The following is a 23,247-nucleotide window of genomic DNA, read 5'->3' as shown; positions in this document are numbered from 1 at the left end:
GGGAGAGACAGGTTGTTCAAGCACAGGGACTCTCGTCCCAGCTCCTCCTCTGGCTGCTCTCAGAACTTGACTCAAATCCCAGCCTGCCACTGGGAGTTTGAGGGTCCCATCCAAACACTAAATCACTAAGTAATGCAGACCTGGGCTCTGGCAGGACAAGGAAGGGGCAGTTGCAATGGCCTAGGTACCTGGAGACCAAATGAAAGGAATTGCTAGAGAAATTTCTGTGGTCTGAGCTAGGATGGAGAACAGTAGGGGAAAGAGAAGATTTGGAAGAAAAGGACCCATCCTGAATCAAAGCTCAAAGGAATACATCCCCTGGACATGACTGTGCAGGAGATGGGGGAAATGTGCTTCATGACTCTGGGAACCATGTACAGGGTGATGACTGGAAACCATGAGAATGAATGCCACCAAGGCTTCCTGTGACATGTCCTACAGCCCAGGAAAGCCCAGGGCATGGCCTGGATGGCTGAGGGGGAAAAGAATGGTTAGAGGGAGTAGAGTGATAAAGTAAATGCTGGAGCCAACAGAAATGGAGCTTTGCGGTTCCCCCCAGAGCTCTGTGCGGCAGCACACAGGAGATCCTGATTGCAAATGAGCTGTCAACGACACCCCATCTTCTCGTCAGCTGTAACTACTGGCTCAGGCCCTGCTGGGCAGCCAGCATGCCTTCCCACCAAACTGGTCAAGGATGCCACTGTGGCTCTTACCCCTCTCCCTCTGGCCCCCTGAAAGGTCATTCTAGTAATCTTGTCACTGCCCCATTTCAGCATCTCCACTTCCTGCCTGCCCCTGCACCCCCTCCCCTGGAGATGAAAAAATTCTTATATAATTTAAGTGTGTTAGGTTAAAAATGCTGGCTTTAAATGACAACTGCAGGGCCTGGCGCAGTGGCCTAGCGGCTAAAGTCCTCTCTTTGAATGCACCAGGATCCTATATGGGCTACCGGTTCTAATCCCGGCAGCTCCACTTCCCATCCAGCTCCCTGCTTTGTGGCCTGGGAAAGCAGCTGAGGACGGCCCAAAGCTTTGTGACCCTGCACTTACATGGGAGACCTGGAGGAAGTTCCTGGCTCCTGGCTTTGGATCAGCATAGCACCAGCCACTGTAGAAACTTGGGGAGTGAATCATTGGACATAAGATCTTCCTCTCTGTTTCTCTTCCTCTCTGTATATTTAACTTTGCAATAAAAAAAATCAATCTTTTTTAAAAAAATGCAACTGCAGTAGATTTCATCTCATTTAGTCTTAGAATTCTAAGGCACAAAGACTTAGGAACTGCCATGAAGGTTTGTAAGTCTACAATGAGCCTGTGGCTTTGGGTTTGCTGGCAAGGAGGGTCTCCATCATTGCCTGGGACAGGGCAGGCAGGTGTACTGGAGACCAAGGGTCAGAAAGTGCAGTGGGTGGTGGTGGTGATGACGGTGGCAGTGGTGTGTATGCTGCTGCTGCTGGTACTGTCAGGCAACCACAAATTTCTTTCTTTTTTTTTTTTTTAAGATTTATTTATTTTTATTGGAAAGCCAGATATACAGAGAAGAGGAGAGACAGAGAGGAAGATTCCCCATCCAATGATTCACTCCCAAAGTGGTCATAACGGCCGGTGCTGCGCTGATCCAAAGTCAGGAGCCAGGAACCTCCTCCAGGTCTCCCACACAGGTGCAAGATCACAGGGCTTTGGGCCGTCCTCAACTGCTTTTCCCAGGCCACAAGCAGGGAGCTGAATGGGAAGTGGAGCTGCTGGGATTAGAACCGGCGCCCATATGGAATCCTGGTGCATTCAAAGAGAGAACTTTAGCTGCTAGGCCACTGCGCCCGGCCCCAACCACAAATTTCCAAAGAAATCAGTAAGTGTTGTTGACACCAAAAAAGGCTAAGTTCTTTGGAAGCACTAGGACAAGATCTAGTTTGCAACCTCTCTAAAATGGGGGATTTCCAAGGATCTAGTGCCAAGGGAAATCTTGGCCATACTCAGCAACTAAGCTGTTCCTTGACTCGTCACTAAGCAGTGAGCCCTTGGGGACACGAGCCATGGAGCCCTTTAGGTCTCACGGCCTCTGTCAGAGGGCTGCACATTGGGAGGAAAACAGGAGAAATTGCAACCAGAGCCTTGGGTTATGCCAACCCAGTGGGGAGTTACGCTCGTGTGGGATCCTGAGCAAACATTCCCGCCTCTGTAAACCAGCTTCTCTCACCAGTCCTTCCTCCCAGTGAAAGGCATCGGGACTCCTCTGGACCTGAGGGCCAGTTCCCCTTTTCCTGGTCCTTGCTGCTTCCTTCTGCCTTATCCTCGCCTCAGATGCTCTTCTGGAAAATATCTTTCTCATCACAGAGATGACATGTTCTACACGTGTCCCACTGGCAGCCACGTCCCATCCGCCCACAGCCTCCTTGGGGGAGGTGCTCTGTCTCCCTTCCCACATACTTTCCCAACGAAGCTCCTTTCAAGTGTTGTCAGGGCTTAGCTGAGTCTAGCTGAGCCCCAGAAACCATTTTTTTTTTTTTTTTAATATCAGGTCTTCCAGGCACTAGGCCAAATGACCCATGTACGACTGATAAAGAGTCGCTGTCCTAGGCACAGGAAATTCAGTGGGGGGGGGGGCGGTGATTAGGAAGACATTTCTGGGTGCTGCTTTAAAAAAAAAAGATTTATATATTGGAAAGACAGATTTACAGAGAGGAGAGACAAAGATCTTCCATCAGTTAGTTCATTCCCCAAGTGGCTGCAGCACCCAGAGCCGAGCTGATTGAGGCCAGGAGCTTCTTCCAGGTCTCCCACGTGGGTGCAGGTCCCAAGGCTGTAGCCCATCCTCAAATGCTTTCCCAGGCCACAAGCAGGGAGCTGGATAGGAAGGGGACATCTGGAACACAAACCGGCGTCCATATGGGATGCTAGCGTATGCAACATGAGGACTTTAACCACTAGGCTACTGTGCCAGGCCCTTCTGGGTGTTTCTAAAGCAAATCCTTTTCCTCTTGTCTTTGACCCTGGGTCAACCTATTGAGTCTGCAGTTTCACAGAAAATATGGGGTGGAGGCAGGACACATGGAGGACACTGTCCTCCACCAGCTGCAGGACCCCGATCAGATCACCTTCTGTGCCTCAGTTTTGTTGGTTCGAAGACAATCTTGAGAGCCCCTTGGATGGTCTAGGGGACCACCTGGGTCAGCAGGCTGTGGGCCACATGGAAATCTGAAGCACTTCGCAGGGTTTATCTCACATCGTCTGCAGTCTAACACCTTCCAGGACCAGCCAAGAGGCAGGGTTTATTTTAAGAAAGGAGGTCTGGTTCTGAGTCATCAGGAAAGTGGGGGTCTGGTGGGACCTGGGTGTGCTCTACATCAACCAGGGAGCGCGAGGCATGCACTGTAACCCTCCCAGCCCCCAGCCCCCGTCTCTCCAAAGCAGTCCCCTGAGGGCCACAGAAGGTGGTGCGTGTCTCCGGTTCCAAGGGATTCCAAATGCTAAGTTTCTCGGAAATAGTGGGTAGGGGTTGGGAGGTGAGGTGGGTGTTGGCCAGAGAACCACAGACCACCAAAGGCATAGATCGAGTTTAGGACCTAATGGACGGAAGCAAGGAAGATAGGCGAGGTGGACAGACTGCAGAGGATCCCATGGCAGGAAAGCCTGCTTGGGCAGGTACAACCCAGACTGCAACGGGGTCCCAGGTCCCTGCCGCTCTAGCCCTACAGCAGCTCCTGTAGTTTTCTTTGGCTCAGAGAAACCTTGTCTTGCCCTGAGTCCTAGTGCCCCTCCATCGCGGAGCAACTGGCTTGCATTACCCCTGACAGCCCCGCAGCAGCAGCAGCCCAGCCCCTCCTCCCACCCCGCCCCAGCCTGGCTCCGTGCCGTTCCCTTTTATGGTGAAGCTAGGGAGAGCCAGCAGCGAGGCGGGGGAAGGTCCTCGCTGGGCAGAGGGCTGCGGAGCGCGCTGGTAGAGACCCCCCAACCACTCCCGCAGTCACCTCTCTACTTCCGGCCCCGAGCCTGTGACCCTACGGTTCGGGTTCAGCCCGGCTCATCTTCCCTTTGCCCCTCCTTTACATGGGGGGAGGGTATGATTTCCCATTTGGCCCAGGTCCTATGGTGAAAGTCCTATGGTGAAGGTTTAGATTCCCGGAGGGTCCGCCCAATTTCCGAGGCCCACCTCCAGGGGTGCGGTGGAAGGGAGGTAGCCGGGGCAGGGTCCTTCCACTTGATTGGCTGTGGGTCCAAAAGTATGAATGCGGCACTTGTCGGAAGGACACCCTGTCCCCATTCTGAGCCCCTCCCACTCCCATCCCCGTGAGGACAACCAGGGCAGGACCCAAAGGAAGCACCTGGCCGGGCCGGCTGAGCCGGGGCGGGAAGCGAAGGGTGGATAGCATCACCGGGGCCTCGGCAGGAAGGGAGGGGGTGGGTCCAAAGAAGCCGCACCCTCGTCCAAGCCCACTCCAGGCCAGTCGCCACCGCCACCGTAGCGGGTTCGCTTAGCGTGGCCGAGACAGCTGCAGCCAGCTGTGCGATTGCCGGTGGGAGGTGTGCAACCCCGCCCTCTGCGGCACGCCCCGCCCCTTGCGGCACGCCCCGCCCCCTGCACTGGGGCCGGCGAGACGGCGGGGCTAGAGAGGCCGGCCCATAGCGACGCACAGCCGGAAGTGGCTGGTTTAGGACGCGGCTGGCACGACGAAGTTCCGGTCCAGGACTCGTACCTGCGTGCGGAACGGAGGCGGCGTTGTGTTGGAGCCGAGCGGGTCAGGTGAGATGCGGGCAGGCGGGCAGGCGGGCAGGCGGGCCGACCCTGCGGCGGCGGGGCAGCGACGGTCCGAGGCTCAGCCTGTCTCCCCCGCAGGATGATCACGGACGTGCAGCTCGCCATCTTCGCCAACATGCTGGGCGTGTCGCTCTTCCTGCTGGTCGTGCTTTACCATTACGTGGCCGTCAACAATCCCAAGAAGCAGGAGTGAGAGTGGCTTTCTCCGCCCGCAGGTAATGCAGGTCCAGCCCGGGAGAGCGGGGCCTGCGGTGGAAGGCGCCGGGCCCCTTTCCGCGGAGCGGGGTGCCAGCCCTGCCCCCCGCGCTCCCAGCCTCGGGCCTTGGGGGAAGGGGGTTCCGGGAGGTGACCCGTCCTCTCCCGGCTTGCTCTGAGGCCACGGGCTGGCCTGAAGGACTCCGCAGAGAGGAGCGGTGGCATCGTCCTTACCTCAAGTCTCTCCCCCTCTTTTCTAGGGCTCCAGGACATAGTCTGAGGCCAGATGGAGGGTGAGGGGCCTTCACACTTCATCCCTTCCGCCCATCACGACATGCAAAGCAACTACACCTGGATTTTTCCAAACAACTTTTATTTCCTCAAAGTCTTCCTTAACCCTATGGAACAGGAAGCTGCCACTTGAATAGGGCCCAGTGTTAGGGGCTGCCTTTTTTTTTTCCCTGCTTCTTCCCCAGTGTCCCTCCAATATAAAAATATAGTTCTGTATTTTTGTGGTCCCAAAATTTGTGCCATGGAGGGAGGGAGAGGGTGACAGGTCCCTAGCTGTCCTGTCTGCAGTGCCTTGGGTATCCCAAGGAATGGAACCAGCAGCTGAGGAAGGGACTAGCATATTTCCCACTGTGTTCCCTTATCGGGGCTGTGCCCTGCCTATGGAAGTAAAGGCATTATCAGACCCGGGGAGAAACAGTGAGGGGAGGGGATTTAGGAGCAAAACAAACCTCAGGTTGGCCCAGGGGACCCCCGCTGTGGCAAGTCCTGGATGGGGAGTCAGAGAGGCTACAAGAAATAGCAAAGGCAGGGGCAGAGCGGGGCCGGGGCGGCCTGGCTTGAGGCAGCCTGCAACAGAGAAGAGAGCGCGATCAGGTGTGTGGAAATTGCCCCTCTTCTGGTCCATTAGCATGGTTGAGGGCCTGGGGACTGAAAGAGGCTGGGCTGACGTGGGGTAAGGATGTGCAGAGAGATGGTTGCACAGTGGGCTGCTGCTAGGCCCAGCCAGCCCCTAGGCCGGACGTCCTAACTAGAAGTCGTTTCGTCCCTTAAGAGTTAAGGTTGAGGCCGTGGTGGGAAGAAACTCAGGGACTAGGTTCTTCCTGAAAGTGCATTCAGTCTTCAGGGATGAAAGGGAGCAGAGAAAGAAGATCGTTATCCCCCAGAAATGGGAATGTGGGGTGGAGGAAATGAGGGCTGGGCCTGGTGCTCACCCTGGTGTAGCAGAGCGGGGTTCCGGCTCACTGCTCTCCCTGGTCCGGGGTGCAGGAGATGGGGGGCCTGAGGAGCCTCTCATCCCTCTGCGAGGCGGCGGGGAGCCCCGGCCCAGCCTGGGCCTAGCCTGTGTAGACAGGGGAAGGCTGAGAGGCTGGACTCTGCCCCATGCTTGTCTGCGCTGAGGCTGCTTCTAAAGTTTCTGTAGGGTAGGCGTTAACTAGGACCTCTGTGTTGACTGGTTGAGAGGGGAAGGCAGGATAACAGCCAGACAACTTCTGGGTACAGCCTTGACTGCATTCAGTGTCTTTCATAATTAGGTGTGGCCAAAGGAGCTGGCCTTTATTTAACTTCCAAGGACTGAATGAATAAAGCAGTACTATGTGGAAAGGGGCAGGAGCCATCTAGCCTCAAGTGGTGCCATCCAGTCAGCTGCTGCCTATACTAACTGGAGCTGACCTAGCATGGGCTCTGAACTGTTCCTAGGAGCAGCAACCAGATGTGTTACCTGGGGAATCCGGGCCCCCTCCTGGCGGAAACTCTCCTCGGACAGGTCTGGGCAGAAAGAGAGGAGAAGCTAAGGGCAGGGACAGGGAAAGACAGCTAGCGGCCTGAGGTCCAGGTGTGTGTCTGGCAGGGACATGGTTGGAAGCAAGCAAGACAGCTGGCTGGTGGGGATGGGTGGGATGTCAGGCAGACAGGCACATGGGCACAGAGCAGCTCTGGTAGGGAAAGGGGTAGAGGCTGTGAAGCAGTGCAGAGCAACATCCCTCCCACTCCCCAGAGGGCCAGCGCCTCGCTGGGGGCCGGTGGAGCTGTGAGGCTGCAGCTGTGGAAGGCTCGAAATTACCTGCAGTCGTGTCCTGATGCAAGGGATCCGAGCTCCAGCCCCTAGCAGACCTTTACCAATCACCATGACAGCCTCTGGCTTGTCCCCCGAGGATAAGAATGAACCGTTTCCTAGAGAAGACAGGAATTGATGATCAGAGTAGGGGCCATGGTAAAGAGCAGAGAACTTCCTTTGGATCAGGACTGTTCCCCCTTTGGCACTGACAAGAGTTGGGGTTGTGCAACTCAGCCGAGGGGAGTGTTATGTGCACTGTAAGATGTTCAGATCCCTAGACTAACCATTCTGATGCTTACTCCCCTGAGCTCTCACCATTTACTAACCAGAAGTATACCCAGACATTGCCAGTGTCCCCTGGGAGATAAAATTGCCCTTGGCTGAGACTCCAGTCAAGTCCCCGGGGATAGAAGAGCAACTTGGACAAGAGGTAGAACCCATTCCAGCCTAACTAGTGTAAAAGACCCTCGAGCCTGCTTCAGTCACATGGTTAAACACTTAAGGACAGAGTCAGCTCCTCCCAGGCCTGGTGCAGGAGAGTTAGCAGGTTAGAAGTAACTGTGAATGAGATATAAGACTGGATTAGAATCATAGAAGTCATTCCTGTCCAGTTCTTCATACAACTCAAAAGGAGAGGCAGACCGCCTGGGCTCTGTGTGAGTGTTAACAGTTAGCAGTGATGACAGGTCAAGGGCCTGTCGCTTTCTCATTCTCCAGTTCTCAGGTTGCCCAGCTCCTGGAGTTGGGGAACTTGAGAAAATAACACTTGGCAGGTGGAAAAAGCCCTCAAGTTTCTCAACTGTCAGAATGAGGATTAAAGACGACAGGGTGCATCAAGCAGCGGTGTCTAGCATATGGTAAAAAGTCAATGTTATTTTTTTTTATTTTACAAAGTCTAAATGCCAGCTTTTCTATCCAAAGGCACTGGTGTTGGGGAGGGGGTTAGGAAGCCAGGAAGAGAGCCAGTGTCCATGGTCTAAAGGGGTATTTTAACAGGTCAGGAAGAAGCTCTAGGGGATGTGGTAGCAATGCTGACAGCATTTGCTGGAGCCAGGTCAGGAATCTGACCTAAACCCTGGCTAGCAGAGAAGGGAGTAGGTTGGCTAACCCACATTTCAGGGGAGTGGGTACAGACCTGATATGCTGAGTGAACTGGAAAGGAGGCAGGAGCCCAGGTTGCGTGAAGAGCCTGGGCCAGAACTAACAGGAGTTGGGGATGGGGCCAGGCTACTTGCAGTGGGGCGATGGCTCGGTGGCTGCTGCCGCCGCCTTCTGTCTTGGTTTCTGGGCTCTGAGTGGAAGAGAAAAAAGGCAAGTAAGTGTAGCACTAATCCACCGGCTCCCCTGGTCAGACACCTGCTTTCATTAGTATCTTGGGTCTTACTGCTCCTTTTCCAGCCCCTTAACTGTCAGTGTTCCCCATCTTTCTGTCCTTGGTCCTCTCATGCCACTTAGAACCCCCGGATTTCTCTCTTGCCCTTTGCTGCTGAAATTCAGCTCTAACTGTCCATGGCCCGTTTCTACCAGGGAAACTGGTCAGGCCAAAATGGTCTTTTCCTGCTTTCCTTTGATTTCCTTACCTACAGAGTAACCTACCTTCTAGGACCCTGGTTTCATCTGTCTGGTCCAGTTGCCTTACATCATGTTTAATCAGTTGGCTATTCTACCTCTGCATTTGCCTTAGTCCTTAAATCTTTTGTCACTGACAGTGTCCAGGTTAAAGGTTTGTAACTCATCCAGATTTGGTGGTGTGCAAATTCCCTAGTGGTCTCCCTAGCTTGAATCTCTGCTTTTACCACCCACCCTTTTGCCAAATCCAGAATTACTCTGGAACACAGGCCTGCTGAGCAGTCTGGTGTGCCTACTGTGGCACCAATCTGCACAGCCTCAGAGCTACCAGCTTTGTGATTCTTGTATTCTGTTCTACCAAAGCCTTGAGTATCCTTCATGTTCCATCCCATGTCACCTCTGTGAGGTCTTGACTACTGGAAGTAGAGTTACATTATTCTCTCATTAGTTTGTCTTGTTCACCTAAGTTAAGGGCATATGGTTATATCCTTTGGGGCAGCCCTCTCTGGCCCACCCCAGGGGAGCCATACTACTGCAAGTTTTAAAACATGGGGTTCCAGTGGGAATGGCAGATGGTGAATGGATGGGGCAAGGAGGCTGGCAGGTCCTCCATCACAGAGAGATGGCAGTACCAAGGCTATTAAGCTGTTAATTTTCACAGAAACAATTTCATTGGTGGTACCAACATGCCAGCTGGCCCCTACAAAAGCAACGTGTTAAGTCACAAGAGCTCTAGAAAGTTGGCAATGGTAATATCTTTTCCAGACACACTGGATTATCACAGGCAGCATCAAGAATACTTTGGAAAGGTGCCAAGCTAAGAAGGGAGAGGTCTTAAGCAGAAACCACTGTACCTGTAAGGGGTTGCACTGAGACACTGCACACCAATTAAGAGTCCAGGACAGGAGTCAAGAGAAACAAGCAGAGTGCAAGGGGCTGATGAGTTAGTGCAGGATGCCAGCAGGACAAGTGGAGAGACTCCATCATAATCAAGTAACCTGAAACATTTGCTGTCACCACTGACTCAGATACACCCTGGGCCACATGTCAGCATCATGTCCAGGTAACTGCAGCAGATAGAATACTGAACTGGATAGAGGAGATCCCGAGTTTGTAGATGATCTGAGAAATAATGTGCACACTATATACACATCCCAAGGAAGAGGGATGTTAAAGCCTTTGAGACATATGTTGTGTTCTAGTGAGAAACTTAGTGACACTCAAGAGGGTATAGAGCAAAACAGGCAAATGATATAAAAAAAAACAAAATGTAGCAGTGGGGGATTGTGGGAAAGAAGTCAAGAGACATCTCAGGAATCCTGCTCTAATGAGAATTCCAGGATAGGAGACAGTCTGATTGGGGTGTGCTCTGATCTGTTGAGTAGGGCAGAGATGGCATCACAGTCATTATCTATAGGAAACTGAAGTCAGCCTGCCTAGGAGTTGTGTACACAAAGCCCAGCATCTCTTGTTCTGTTACTCTGGACTCTGGAATTATCCATGCCCACTCAATCCCCAGAAGACAAGAGTGACAGGAGAAGCTGCAGGTCTCTTAGTAGTGAGCTGTAAGAGCAGGGGAAAGCAGAGGACCAGGGGCATATGTGTGAGCAGCTCTGCATTCAGAGGCTGCAGCAAAAAGCTGCATTTGGAGGGTGGCAGGACAGTCCTAGGAAAAGGCCCAGACCTCCCCTTGCATGAGACGGATGAGGCTTCAGTTTGAGGGAGAAGTGTAGCTACGTCCTGCATCATGCCCTAAAACTTTGGAAGTGTCCCTTCAAGCAGCACGCCTGAGCTCACTGAATTCCCGTGGGGATCACAGACGATAAGTGCTCTTGGCTTGATTTGGCTCCTACTTCTTGCCCTTTACCTACTCAACAACTACTTGATTATTTAGTGCCACAGTGCTAGATGCTGAGGGAAGTAAGCATGTTAGGGGACACTTCCTGCACTTGCTTGCAGTGGGAAAAGTTCAAGTGGCAGTGATGGAGGCCCTTGCCCTTAAGTCCCACTGACTCCCTCTAGGGGCAACCACTTTTCCCACATGCCATCAACTGCTCTACCAAAAGTTGTCCAACACCTGGTCCATGGCAATGCAGTGACTAGCAGAGTTCTCGTAATCTCTGGATACATGACAGCTGGGGTGGCGGCAGGGATGAGAAAAGTGATAGCTAAAAGTTCTTTTATCTGTAACCATCTTGTTTTTCATGCCAGGATTCTGCTAGACAGGCAAAAGGGGATAGGTTCCAGTTATTGGGTGGAACTTTAGCTGGAATCCAAGACCAAGAGAGCAGGCAAGGCACTTGCCTGAACCAAGAGTGTGTGTAACCCTGGGCCCTGCCCTGCTTTACCATATAGCTGGAAGATAGAGAAGGTAGTTTATCCATCCCAAGCAGGCCCTTGTGGCTGTTTGCCTTTGCACAGTATCCTGTAGGCTCCTGGCTCCATTGCTGCATTATTCCCCAGTGACATCTTGCTCTTACAACAAGAGCAGCTGCTGATTATACTATCTGCACCTTGAGCCAGGTGGGTAGGAACTTGACTATAGGTTTGGAAAGATGTTAGTTTGAGCATGTTTTTGCAGCTGGGAAGAACTAGGTAGAAAAGATGCTGGCACTCAGATCAGGAGGTACCAGGCATCAAATATGTCACCTCCCAGGCTCCCTGCAGGCAGGACCTGTCAGAGTAGTTCCCTGAACTATGTAGTTCTGGTGAGCTGCCTACATCTTTTCTGAAACTCCTTGGCTGAGCCCAATGCCTTATTCTAGGCAATGAAGGATAATTAAATGTATAGTGACATAATTTTTCATCCATTAGTGGGAAATTTCTTCTAAACAAATTCACAGGAAGAAAAGCCTCATCAACCACAACCTCAATTTAGGGATCTGGAAAGTATAGATCAGTTTCACAGGTAAGATTTCTGAGTTCCTCCTAGCTTGGAAAATGGAGTGTACCTAGATGTGTGAGGTCGGAGAACTGGATGCAAGGACCAGAGGATGCCACAAAGCAACAGCAAAGGACAGATTATACCAGGCAAGGCTGGCTGAAGAAGTCCAAAAGGCACAGTCCACACTGGGGTCTCTGTCCCCAAAGCAGGGCCAGTCTCTTCTGGACTCCTACCAGCGACTTTAAGCCATGAAACAGCACAAATCCTAGCACAAGCAAGTGTCCAGGGGAACACTGGCATCCAGATGTTCTTCTGTATTTCTGTTCTGCCTGTAGGGAACTTCCATGTAGACAGCCATGACTTCTGTGAGGGCCTAAGCAGGTAACTCCATTTTCCTTGTAGCAGCATCTTCCTGTCACCATAATTTCTCCTTCAGCCTGCAGCCTGGAAGCCCTCTTGGTCCCTCTTCCACCATCACTGCATCCTGCCACTTCTGTTTCTAGTACTTGGATTGACCTCTCCTTAGCAGACCCTGGTGGAAGCTGTCATGAGCTCAGGAGTCAGTTCCTGCCAAGCCCTCATCTCCCTTGCCCAGTGCTGTTATGTTTGGTTCACAGACAGCCCCTGGATTCATATTTTTAGCGAACATACAGTTACCAAAATTCTCAGGAAACGCCTGCTCCTTCCTTCTACTTCTCACATTGCTCTTGCTGGTTTCCCTGAAGAATTTGACCCTTGGTATACCAGCTGGTTAGATATGTTTTGGTCCTCTTGGTGCAGTGGCTCTATTCCTTTCCTGGCTGTCATTTCTGGAATGTTTTGGTGAAACTATACATTCTTTAAAACTACTCCTCACTCAAACATTTCTGGTTCATTCCTCTTGTGGCTATTTGCCACAGTGATCCTGCACATCTCCCCTAGCTATTCATATTGTGTATGTGTTTTGTAATGTATTTCTTGTACTATGTCCCCTAATGCATTCTGAGTCAGCCATCACTGACTACATGTATTTTCATGTATTTTCTATTAGTTGTCAGGGGAAATAACAGAGAAACAATACGTGTTTCTTCAAGGACATGATCCAGCATTCTGCACTGGGGGTTTTCAGAGAGGATGACACTAAATACTGATTCACAACTGCCCACACCCTCCAGAGACAGCCTAGAAAAGGCTCTTTCCTATTTCCGTTAGTACCCAGACAAGAAGGTATGACGCTGATGAAAGAATTCCCGGGAACTATGAGGTAAGAGCAGAGAGGCTGACCAAAAAGATAAGACAGAAAAGCTCTGTCCAGATTTAAGATGAGAAACTAGGTCTGCTAGAATACAGATACACATTCTGAGTAACTCTCACTTAACACTGCCATCTTGGACAAGCCACTCTTGAACAACCTTAGTCTGTCTGAAATCAGTGGGAACACTAATGTGCATTAGCATGGTTTTAGTATGCTTTCACACACAGCACACACGGGTGCTTTCCTGAGAAGACAGTTTCAGTGAGGCTTGGAACGCCAACAGGATGCTCAGATTGATGCGCTTGGTGGTGAAAGCTAGCAGAGAACACTCAGCTCTCCTCAGCCTATGACCCCAGTGCAGCAAGTCTGACCTGTGTGACAGGCGCCCTGCTGAGTGACAGGGAAGTGCTACTTGCAGGAATGTGACCGCAAGACCAGAATTCTGGCTCCAGCTCACCAGCCATCATCGCCGAGGTGCCATGCACACGACAGGCTGGTGGCTTGTGGACTTCCAGAAGGAGCACCACAGCCTCACTTACTTCCAACTCCTTTCTCTTCTTTTTGCCCAAAGGTTCATCTATTCCTGGTATATACAGGTTTTTGAGGCAGGATCGGGGTCCTCATGGACAGGGCTGCAAGTGTGTCCATGGCCTGTGCAAGCCCAGAATGTAAGCTGTCTGCGGTGCTGTTTGCCTTGGGCACAACTGAGATCCCTCTGACACCACTTTCTGCATGGGCTCTTAAGCCAGGAAGTGTCCACTCACACAGGACATGCACAGGATGTACATCCTATTATGCTACAGGGCTGCGGTATGGGATCTGAGGATGTTCTCCGACTGTCCCCAAGCAGACTGACACTGCACATGAATTGGGACACTCATGTCTGTGCAGCGCTGCGTTGGCTGACATTTCCTCTGAAGCTTGCCTGGCTCCCAGCACTCACGCCTGTGGTCATACACAGCACAGCTTGCCATGCAGCAGGGAACACCAAGGTCGCAGGAGAGATTCTGCTACAAACTAGTTTTATTGAATCACCCCCGGAGCCAGGCCAAGGGTGTATCTTCAAGCTCTCACTTCCCCCAGCAATGTCCCAAACAACCAAACACCTGCTGCAGGGGCTCCCAGACTGGCTTACCTCTGACGGGGCCCAGCACCCGGTGATTGACCTTTTGGGTGCTAGAGCCCAGGACTGGCAGCCCGGCAGGCCGAGTGCCATGAAAAGGAAAGCTGGGGGAGTTCTTCATCTGTGGAGAGTTTTGTTGGCTGGTGCTGCTACCACCAGCACTTGTGCTGGTGCTAAAACTTCGCATCCGGCTCAAGGTGTTTTCAGAGCAGGAAACGGGCAATCCACTGTGAAGAAGCAGATATGAATTAGTCCTGGGTCCGGGAGATTGATGGCAAGATTCTCACAGGGCTCATGTTCAGGGAAGCTTCCTCTTTGGGGTTCAAGAAGGTAACAGAGGACTATCCCAAGGGGGATGGAAGAGGTTCAGGTCCATGGATGGGGTCTCAGGATGTCCCAGAGCAGCTTTATCCCTGAAAGAAAGGCCCTGGTGCCAGCCCTCAGACTCCAGTTAGTCATTCACAACCACTGGGAAGAGAGCTATACCCATCCCCCAGTCTGATTCTCAGCAACGTCAATACATATCACTTTGCGTGTAAGGAACAGGATCCCATTCTCAACACATGAACTGAAAATGCTCACCACGTGCTACTTTCAGGAGGGAAGCAATAAAAGGCTTAGAACTCCTGAGCCCTGCCCATTTCCCTCCTCCTCCTGCCTTCCACCCTGCTGGTCTTACTTGTTACTTTTGGGTGGAGTTCGAGAGACCCTCTTCTTGCTGGCACCCATATTCACAGTGTTGCTCAAGCCACGGCTGTTACGCACGTGTTTCAGCATCCAGGCCCGGAGGTTGGTGAGGCTGCTGTGTTCTGACAACACGATCCGGGGCCATGGGTTACACTCTGCCATGTCCAGAGCTGCAATAGCCATAGCTCGTCCCACCTGTGGGAGAGTCCAGTTTGGCTCAGTGTCCTGGCCCTCCAGGCTGGGCTGCTGTGTTAAGGGTGGAGGAAGTAGGGGGAGGCTGGGGCAGGATGTGGTACTGTAGAAGGGAGGAAGAGGCCAGGCCTACAGTGTGCTCAGTGCTACCCTAACTTGTGTCTGGGAGCCAGACTAAACTGCCCAGTCTGGGCGTCGTCCATTAGGAACAGGGACATGTATGCTTTCTGACTGGCACCAGGAAAGGGTTTTTCCAGCTGGAGAAGCCTGTGGTTCTTGTTCTCCTGTCTTCTACAAAACTGGAGCCTTGAGGATTGTTCCATGGGGGTTCTTGTGAGCCAAAGTATGAACAAACCCAAATGAGTGAGGAAGACTGGCCCAGAGGCACAGACCCTGACTCCATCGCACAGGGATATCTTGCAGTGTGGGGCCAGTCTCACTCCCCATCAACTGAGGGGAGCAGCACAGAGCTGAGAATGGCCACAGTGAGTGGCTCTTCAGATGGCCGGAAGAGCCAGGCAGCAGGAGCGAGGCCTTTCCAGAATGTGAGAGCCCTTCTCCCGTCTTACCCCCAGAGTCCTACCTGCTCAAATAGTTCCACGGTGTATCTGGAGGGGAAGGCTGGTGGGGGAGGAGGGCTGGCGCGCCCGTTGTCATGGCAGGCAGCAGGGATGCTGTTGACTGAACGTCCAGTGTTGTAGTTGCATTCAAGTGTGTAGCTAAGACACAGAGACTTCTGTCAGTGTCTGCCTGAACAAACTACAGGACACACCCATGGGGAACAGTTTACATGGTCTAAAAGGAATTGCTTATGAGAAAATAAACACCAAGTGTGGTCCTGTAACAGATACCCAGAAAGTCCCCAAAAAAGGTCAAGTACCAGACTACAGATAATAATGCCAACTGTGAGGCTCCCTTCTGAGAAAGCCTGGTGTGGTCCCTGTCCCCCAGTATCCACCCAACCTGTGGATTATCCCTGAGGCTTTGTAGATTGCCACGCGGCCGCTTCCCTCTTTAGACTGGCCATCCCGACGGTCTCGGGCATACATGTTCTTCTCTGAGAAATTGCAGCCCTGGAAGTCGAAATGGGCTGAGTTCAAGGAGATGAGCTTTGGATATAGCATGTTTTCCACCTGTTTGGGGGAGAAAAAAGGCAACTCAGAAGGGGAGACAGCAAAAAAAGCAAGATGCAAGAAGAGGTGACTCAAGACAAAGCACAAGCTCCAGCAGTAACCAGCATTTCTTGAATTCTTGTCATTTGATATAAATTCCAGGTGTTAGGAAGCAACAATTCTATCTCCTTTTAGCTCTTAGCTCCTAACCCCCAATGCAACATTTTGCCCCTCCCAAGTTCTCAAACACTAATCAAGACATGATACTCGCAGCTTGACCCGCACTCATGGGGCAGCATTTCACGGCTGCAACACAAGCCCCCAAAGGCCATCTTGTGTGGACCCTTTAATGCTCATTCACAGGTGGTCTGCCTGCGCTTCAGCATATGCCTGCCTCCCAAACTCACACAACACCACTGGGACGCTTACCTGGGTGTTCTCATCACTAAAGCTGTTTCCGTACATGAAGCAGCCCCTTTTGGAAGCGTGTCCATGAAGATCCACATAGTAAGCAACACCACTCTCTTTTGGGGGGATAGTGTTTGGGGCTGGCTCCTTGAGCTCAGCAGACTGCTGGGGCACAGCCCACCCACTGTCAGGCTTCTGTTCTGTTGCCTCCACCTGTGTCCATGTTTCGGGGTTCTCCCCATCTGATGGTGGCCCCAGGTGAGCTTCCGTCTGCAAACTATGGGCTTTCTCGAAGTCGGAAAGAGGAGCCTCAGGCGGGGGCTGGGGGCTGGGCTGGGGCTCAGCTGGACTCTGGGCGTTCAGACGGGAGTGCACGTGGTGGTAGAGCAGCACGGCTTTAGCCCCGTAGATGGCTGGATGCAGGATGGCATCAGGCTTCAGGTACTGGCGGTTCAGGTTCACTCCACGTGAATCCGTGCTATGGAAAAGCGAGGACTGAAGTGGGTCTTAGGCCCAGGACAGCACATAGACAACTGAGCAGGTGACCCTGGAAGGCCAGCTTGTTGCCTCGGGGAGATAAAGCATTAAGGCCACAGGCCCTCTCCCAGCTCACTGTCACACCTGCCATGGTTCCCTCGGGATGGCTCGCTCTACCCAGAGCAACCCACATGCTTCTTTTCCTCCCAGAAGTGCCATTAGATGCAACCTTGGCCCTTCTTGGGGCACTAGCAGATCATGTGGACTTGCCCTTCTTGGGTGCAAGAGGGACAGGAATGCTGGGGGCTGACAGTTCTTCGTGGAGGTACAGGGCACAAAGGGAAACGGGAATAATCCCACCAGGTGTGGGAAGCCACTTACCGGTAGTGGCCTCTGACCACACCATCAGGGTTCAACATAGGAATCAGCTTAAAAACAAAGAGGCGACGCAGGGTTTGGGCTCGAGGATCATCAGGTCGAAGGATGAAGTCCAAAAAGCCATTGAAGACAAAGCTAGATGGAGTCTCCCCAGGATGGACCCTACTGCTTAAGAAGAAGATCTGAGGTGGAAAGGAGAGCACAGTCAGTTCATTGACAGCATCACTGTGTCAGGAAGGAGGACAGGAAGTGGCTGAGGCAGGGGGCTGTGGATGTCTAGCCGGAAGCACTCACCCTTACCCTAGGTTGCAGGCCGAGGCTGGGTCTGGGACGCCTAGAGGTAACAGCTTTAAGCACCCATCAGCACCAGGAGTCAAAGGCCAAAGGGTGCCCGGAACGCTCCTCCCACTCACCTTTTTGCCCGTGAAACGGAATGGCCGGGGGGTGCTGGTGTCAGGAAACAGCTGCTCCAGACGCGGCTCTCGATCTTCTCGAAGCCCATGGCAGGACGTGATTGTGAGTAGATCCACACGAAGTCCATCCAGGGAATAGCAAAGGAGCTCCCGGTGGTAATAGATGGTATCCAAGGGACTGCAGGGATAAGAAGATTCAGCTGGGAAAAGTCCCTGGAGGCCTGGCAAGAGACCGGCCTTGTCATTCACCCAGGATGTATACAATCTGGTCCTTGGTCCTTCACCTGTGGGGACTTAGTCCCTCACTGCGTTCCCTGGGGCCAGAGTGCAGAGCCCGGCATGGGTGACCTAACTGCTTCCCCCAATGTGTGGCTCTCTGGGATACACTGCTTTGTTGTACACAGGGTTGTCCTCTGTGGGCCTGGATGAAAAAGGTGGGCTGGACAGCAGCAACGCTGGCTAAGTGCTGGCTAAGTGGGATCAGGGATAGCAAGAGGCCTGAACTGGCAGCTTAAAGAGTGTAGGTGGCAGCATGCTGAGACCAAGCTCACACAAAAACCTCTTTTTCAAAATTCCACATTTTAGAGGGAAACTGACTAAGTCTGGATTCAGAACTCTAGGGGCAAGTTCCAGAAGCAGCAGGGGCGCTGTCTGATCCAGCAGGAACTGGCACCTGCTACGGGTGAGGTGGTTCTCCGGAAAGCGTTGGTCTAGCTGGTTCAGCAAGTCCTGGCAGTCACTGTAGGAGAAGGGGTAGCAGAAGGCGAAGAAGGTGGTGGCCCCGCGGCCCTCCACGAAACGGTGCACAAAGGACAACACAAACTGCGTCTCTGTCATCTGAGGAGCAGAGGAGGAAGAGCAAGGCGCAACATGCTGACAGCGTCAGAACCCAGCTCCCACTGCAGCCACTGGGACCTGGCCTCACGCCCTCCTTCCGTCGGCAGCACCGACTCCCCTCCCTGCCCCAGCCAGCTCCCGTGAGGCCTCTCTCCCTGGAACGCCAGCTAATGCAGCGAGGGTTGGGGAGGGGAGCTGACCCCAGAACCTGGTGTCTGGCCTGCTGTGCCCTATGGCCAGGTCAAGGTCCTCTCTACCTGGCAGCACCCAGATGCCCTCTCTTCCTCCTGGAGAACTTACCTCAAAGGTAGGCCGGTCCCGGATGCGCTCCCAGCGTGGCCGGGTGGGCAGTGTGCGCACGAACGGGGCCATGCCCTGGGAGTAGAGCTTGCTCTGCTTGTTCATGTTCATGATATTGATCTTGATGAGCTTCCCAGGGGCTCCTCCCCGGACACTGAAGTAGAACCATGACCTGAGGAGCCAGGTGGGGAATCCTGGTGACTACATGTGGGGACTGCAGCCAGGCTACCATGAGCATGGGAGCAAGCCACACCGGGGAAGGGCTCTTTTCAGGAGATGTTGCAACAGGAAGGGTAGTTAAAGGGGTGTCAGACCCTGGGGTACAGATGCCCTCGTTCCCTTTCTCCCCCACTCCCACATACCTGTTCCCGTTCTCGAATTCCGTCTCAGCACAGTCTGGCCGGGTCCACACATTGAACTCGTAGTCGGGAAGAGCAGCCACGCCGCCGATGGAGGCAGCTGCCACCCCACCTGCTAGCCCTTCCCCATCACTAGCCACAGGGTCCACCTTCTCCACATGGGCTAGGTTCCCTGAGTCAAAGCGGGAGCTGAAGAGCAGGCCCCCACAGCGCAGCTCCATGGTGGGGCCGGGGACGCATCCTCCTGCCCCACTCTGGCCCTGAGAGCTAGGGAAGAAACAGGGGGAGGAGAGAATAAAAACTCGTTTTTGGGGGGTGTCTCCAGGGAGCTGGAAGCTGTTCTCCGAGACTGCCCCCAACTCTCCTAGAAGACAGAAGTGGCCCTCCAGCAAATGACCCCAGGGAGCTCAGAGTAAGTACTCCAGTTCTGCTGTCCCAAATCAAACACCCACTGGCTCAGACAAGTTGGGAGACACGACTCTACAACGGTCCTGCAAGTCCGAAGGCCAGATCTGCCAGCCAGGCCATTCAGAGACAGCTTTAGAGCCCGGCCACTCCCGCGGGGTTTCCAACTTCACCTGGTGGCACCCTCTCTGCTCACCCCTCTGTCCTCACAAGAACTGACCAAACTGCTGTCGCTCCCCACAGGCCCTGCAAGCGTTGCCCCCGCTTGCCTTTGTTCCTGTCACGGAACAAAACCAGAAAAGCGCAGCCCCAGCCAGGCCAGAGCCAACGCGGCAGGTGCCACCTGCTCTCAACTCTGGGCAGCGCTTGGGAGTTGGGCCCGTCCCCTCCCACCCCTGCACAAGCTACAATTAGAGCGAGTAGCCAGGGTCCTCAGGAGGTGGGGGTGGGGTAAACTGGGCTGCTTGGAGTCCTGCCTGGTTCTCAACCTTCACCGGAGAGACCCTCACATCTCCCGGGCAGGCTCGGCGCCTGGTGGGTCTGGGGGTGCGGGAGGAGCCGAGGCTGATTCGTCCTCCCAGCCCCGAGGCGAGGGCGCAGGCGGGGCGCGGGGCAGAGGGAAGCCGGGGGCTGGGAGGGCCGGGCTGGGGGGACGGGCCTGACGTTGTCCCGGGGGCTCGGCTTGAGGGGGCAGCGAGGAGGGGCGGGGTCCGCAGCCCACGCAGAGCCCCTCACCTCTCTCCGGGCCGCTGACTCCCGCTCCCTCTCCCGCTAGCGAGGCCGCACCTCGGGTCCCGGCACCCGGGCCCTCCACCCAGGACCCAAACAAAACCGGAGCGCCGCGGTGCCGGGACCCCGCTCTGCCAGGAAACAAGAAATCTCTCGCCGATTGGCTGCCGCCGCAGCTGACTACCCGCCCAGTAAGGCTGACTGCCATTGGCCAGCCCGCGGGGCGCCTCGCGTGGACACCTGGGCCAGAACCGTTGGGGGCAGTCTGGTGGTCGGCTCCGGCTGCGCCGTCCTGAAAGTCAGTTAACGATCCGGCCTCAGGGAGCCGGAACAGAGGAACAGCCGAGCGAGACACTGAGACCCACCTGCGAAACAAAAGGACGGAGTTCAGCGGTCCCTCTGCTTCTCACACCGCTGGATAATAAAATGCCCAACCCCTTCTGGCGGGTTTCGGCTGTTCTTGCAGATTCAGGTTCACCAACTAGCCAAAAAGACAGCACAAAAGTGGAGGATGCGGGCATCGATCCCGCTACCTCTCGCATGCTAAGCGAGCGCTCTACCATTTGAGCTAATCCCCCAGCCGTCTGCCGGTCTTATCTTTTTACCCTATGGGTTATTAAGGGCCACCCACTGACCAGTAGCTAGTGTGTGGGTGGACCTTAGCCTAGCAGTTTATTTGGCGGAGTCCGGAAAGACCATGGGCAAAACTTTTTTACACGGAAGCAAATGGAAATAACACAGCCTCACAAAGCCACGTACGTTCATCCAAACAACAAGCACGAGGACCGCACCCTAGCCTAACTGGGGACCCTGCATGGGACCCACCATAGCGAAAAGGCAGTCTCAGCCTTTTTCCTTACACGAAAAAAATTTCACACGAAGTCCTTCGAGCCGGAATCGAACCAGCGACCTAAGGATTGCCACAGACAAACCACTACAGTCCTCCGCTCTACCAACTGAGCTATCGAAGGCCCCGTTGCAGGCAGGCTCTGCCGTTGCCCTTTAATACTCGTCGAGGCCCCCTTACTCCATCAGGCTTGCTGAGATTATTGGTCAACCCGATCCCCGCCCTCTCGGGTTCCAACAGCTCGCCGGCGCCACACCGAGTGGAGGAAGCTAACTCAGGCCGCGCCAGGATCTAGCCGTCCGGCCCTGAGCGAGGGAGACTCGGTCGCCGATCTGCTGCGGGCCAGCCAGGAGGAGCGGAGGACTGCGGTGCCTGGGGACCCTGCAACCCCGGAGGCTCACGTAGGAGAGGGGGCGGCCGTGGCAGCTCCCGCCATACTGACCCTGGTCCCCAAGGGCTCAGGCACCGGCCCGCTTTCCTTTTGGGGGCCTAATACGGGTCTTCCACCTCTGCCTCTCCTGGGGGATCCTGGGGCAGAGCCCTCGGCTGTCCCGCCTCTGCCGCATCCCGCCGGCTGGGCCTGCGAGGTCAGCCCGTAAGCCTTCGCTCCTCTGAAGGCCAGGGGGCTTTGAAAACGGAGGCCCCAACTCCGCAGGGAGCCCCGCGCGAGCGCCTGGCCCGGCGGGCGGTCCACAGGGAGGCCTGCGCCGCCTTCAGCCACGGCGCACAACGCGTTCTGTGCTTTTCTGTCGGGAGCGTGAAATTCGAGGTCTCGCCTGTCCCCTTCGGCCCTGCCGCGACAAGACACAAGGATGAACATCCGCTAAGGTTTTCCCTCGACGAGCCTGGCCCCGTGGCTGGCTGCAGGGGCAGTGGTCTTCGGGAGTGTGAGAGCCGGAGCCCGGGGAGCTTTCTGGGCGCAGGACGTCTTAGCACTGTTTAGTTATGGGAAGCCGAATTTACTTAAGGCTGACCTTTAATTCAGCGAGGCGAAATTCACATAACCATCATTTTGATATGAACAGTTGGAACTGAGCAGCACACTTACTGTCATGCAAATATCACCTCCCTTTGGTTTGAAAACTTGATCACCCCCCAAATACCCGTTCAAGTAGTCACCCATCTCTCCCCCCCCCCCCCCTTGTCAATTCCCTCCTCCCCTGGACTTGTCTGGTCTGCTGCCCGGCTCCAGGGATTTGTCTCTTGGGGAGAGTGCGTAGAAAGGCAGTCTTCTACTGATTTCTTTCATTTGACACAATGCTTGGGAAACTCTTCCTGGTTGTATCCCTTCACTGTCCTTCACCCCTTTCTGTGGATGAGGGAATAGCCTGCCATTTGGCGTGCGCTAATTTGTTAACCCATGGTCTGTTGGCGGTACTTGGGCCGTATGTACCTGTTGGCTGTGATGGGTGATGGTACCTGATGTTTTGCATGCCCCTCACTGTGTGGACTGTGTCTGTTTTACCTGGGTATGTCTATGCAAGTGGAAAAACTGAGACACATGCTCATTATGGGGTTAACATTTCAGGAAATTGCCAGTATTTCCCACTGGTCTGGATTAGTGTGCACACTTGAGGCATGAGGGCTCCAATTTCTCTATTTGCTCATGTTTAATTTCCAGTTCTTGAAAATATATAACCAATATTTCTTTGTTTTTTAAAAATATTTGTTTTAATTGGAAAAACAGATCAGATTTACAGAGAGAAGGAGACAGAAAGAAAGATATTCTATGCAATGGTTCACTCCCCAAATGACCACAATGACTGGAGCTAAGTGAATCTGAAGGCAGGAGACAGGAGCCTCTTCCTGGTCCCACACACAGGTGCAGGGTCCCAAGGCTTTGGGCCATCCTCTATTGCTTTTCCAGGCCATAAACAGGGAGCTGGATGGGAGGGAGGTGGATCATCTAGGGCACGAACCAGTGCCCACGGGGATCCTGGTGGTTGCAAGGTGAGGATTTAGCCATTGGGCTATTGTACTGGGCCCTAGAGCCAACAATTTGACAAATTGAGCCCAACCAGTTGTAGCCATTTTCCTAGGTCAATAAAGTATAGTAAAGTCACTGCGATTTGTAGAAACACTGGCTTTTCTGTTGAACACTTACAGTCTAAATTTTCACTATTAAATACTGCAAAAATGAATGTTCTTATACTAAACTTTGTATTTTTGCAGAAGAATGTACAGGTGTATTACTAAGAGAAAGATAAATGATCCCATGCTGGATGAGCTCAACTCTGTGATGCTTTAAGACTGAACTCTGGAGACAGTAACTTGA

The 23,247-nt window shown here is 53.6% G+C and overlaps 2 protein-coding genes and 1 non-coding gene across 3 annotated transcripts; 1 reads left to right on the top strand and 2 right to left on the bottom strand.

Moving 5' to 3' along the window:
* Nucleotides 1-4,596: 4,596 nt before the first annotated feature.
* On the top strand, nt 4,597-5,457 carry OST4 (oligosaccharyltransferase complex subunit 4, non-catalytic). The gene is made up of 3 exons (XM_040992953.1): nt 4,597-4,740; nt 4,834-4,970; nt 5,211-5,457. Exon 2 carries the CDS (start codon nt 4,835-4,837, stop codon nt 4,946-4,948), a length of 114 nt encoding a protein of 37 aa, XP_040848887.1. The 5' UTR covers nt 4,597-4,740; nt 4,834; the 3' UTR covers nt 4,949-4,970; nt 5,211-5,457.
* Nucleotides 5,458-6,172: 715 nt separating this feature from the next.
* On the bottom strand, nt 6,173-20,258 carry AGBL5 (AGBL carboxypeptidase 5). Its single transcript, XM_040992952.1, has 15 exons — nt 20,132-20,258; nt 18,995-19,258; nt 18,633-18,804; nt 18,169-18,332; nt 17,496-17,673; nt 17,086-17,264; nt 16,249-16,705; nt 15,671-15,840; nt 15,291-15,426; nt 14,508-14,710; nt 13,841-14,055; nt 8,154-8,309; nt 7,025-7,134; nt 6,683-6,729; nt 6,173-6,301 (listed from the first exon to the last, which is right to left on the bottom strand). Exons 2-15 carry the CDS (start codon nt 19,210-19,212, stop codon nt 6,253-6,255), a joined length of 2,454 nt encoding a protein of 817 aa, XP_040848886.1. The 5' UTR covers nt 19,213-19,258; nt 20,132-20,258; the 3' UTR covers nt 6,173-6,252.
* Nucleotides 20,259-21,007: 749 nt separating this feature from the next.
* Nucleotides 21,008-21,096, bottom strand: TRNAY-GUA. Its single transcript is given in 2 exon segments — nt 21,008-21,043; nt 21,060-21,096. It is a non-coding gene; the product is annotated as a tRNA-Tyr (tRNA).
* Between the last annotated feature and the right edge of the window lie 2,151 nt (nt 21,097-23,247).

The sequence above is a fragment of the Ochotona curzoniae genome, unplaced genomic scaffold (assembly GCF_017591425.1).
Source record: "Ochotona curzoniae isolate NIBS_2020 unplaced genomic scaffold, NIBS_Ocur_1.0 contig_883, whole genome shotgun sequence".
NCBI classification, from domain to species: Eukaryota; Metazoa; Chordata; class Mammalia; order Lagomorpha; family Ochotonidae; genus Ochotona; species Ochotona curzoniae.
Note: the sequence above shows the minus strand (reverse complement) of the source record. Positions and strands in the feature narration are given on the sequence as shown.

Coding starts and splice junctions, on each gene's coding strand:
- OST4 (XM_040992953.1), top strand. CDS start 4,835: ATGATCACGGACGTGCAGCTCGCCATCTTCGCCAACATGCTGGGCGTG.
- AGBL5 (XM_040992952.1), bottom strand. CDS start 19,212: ATGGAGCTGCGCTGTGGGGGCCTGCTCTTCAGCTCCCGCTTTGACTCA. Junction 18,333..18,632: donor GGGACCGGCCTACCTTTGAG/GTAAGTTCTCCA, acceptor TCTGCTCCTCAG/ATGACAGAGACGCAGTTTGT. Junction 16,706..17,085: donor GTGGTCAGAGGCCACTACCG/GTAAGTGGCTTC, acceptor GCTTTTCCATAG/CACGGATTCACGTGGAGTGA.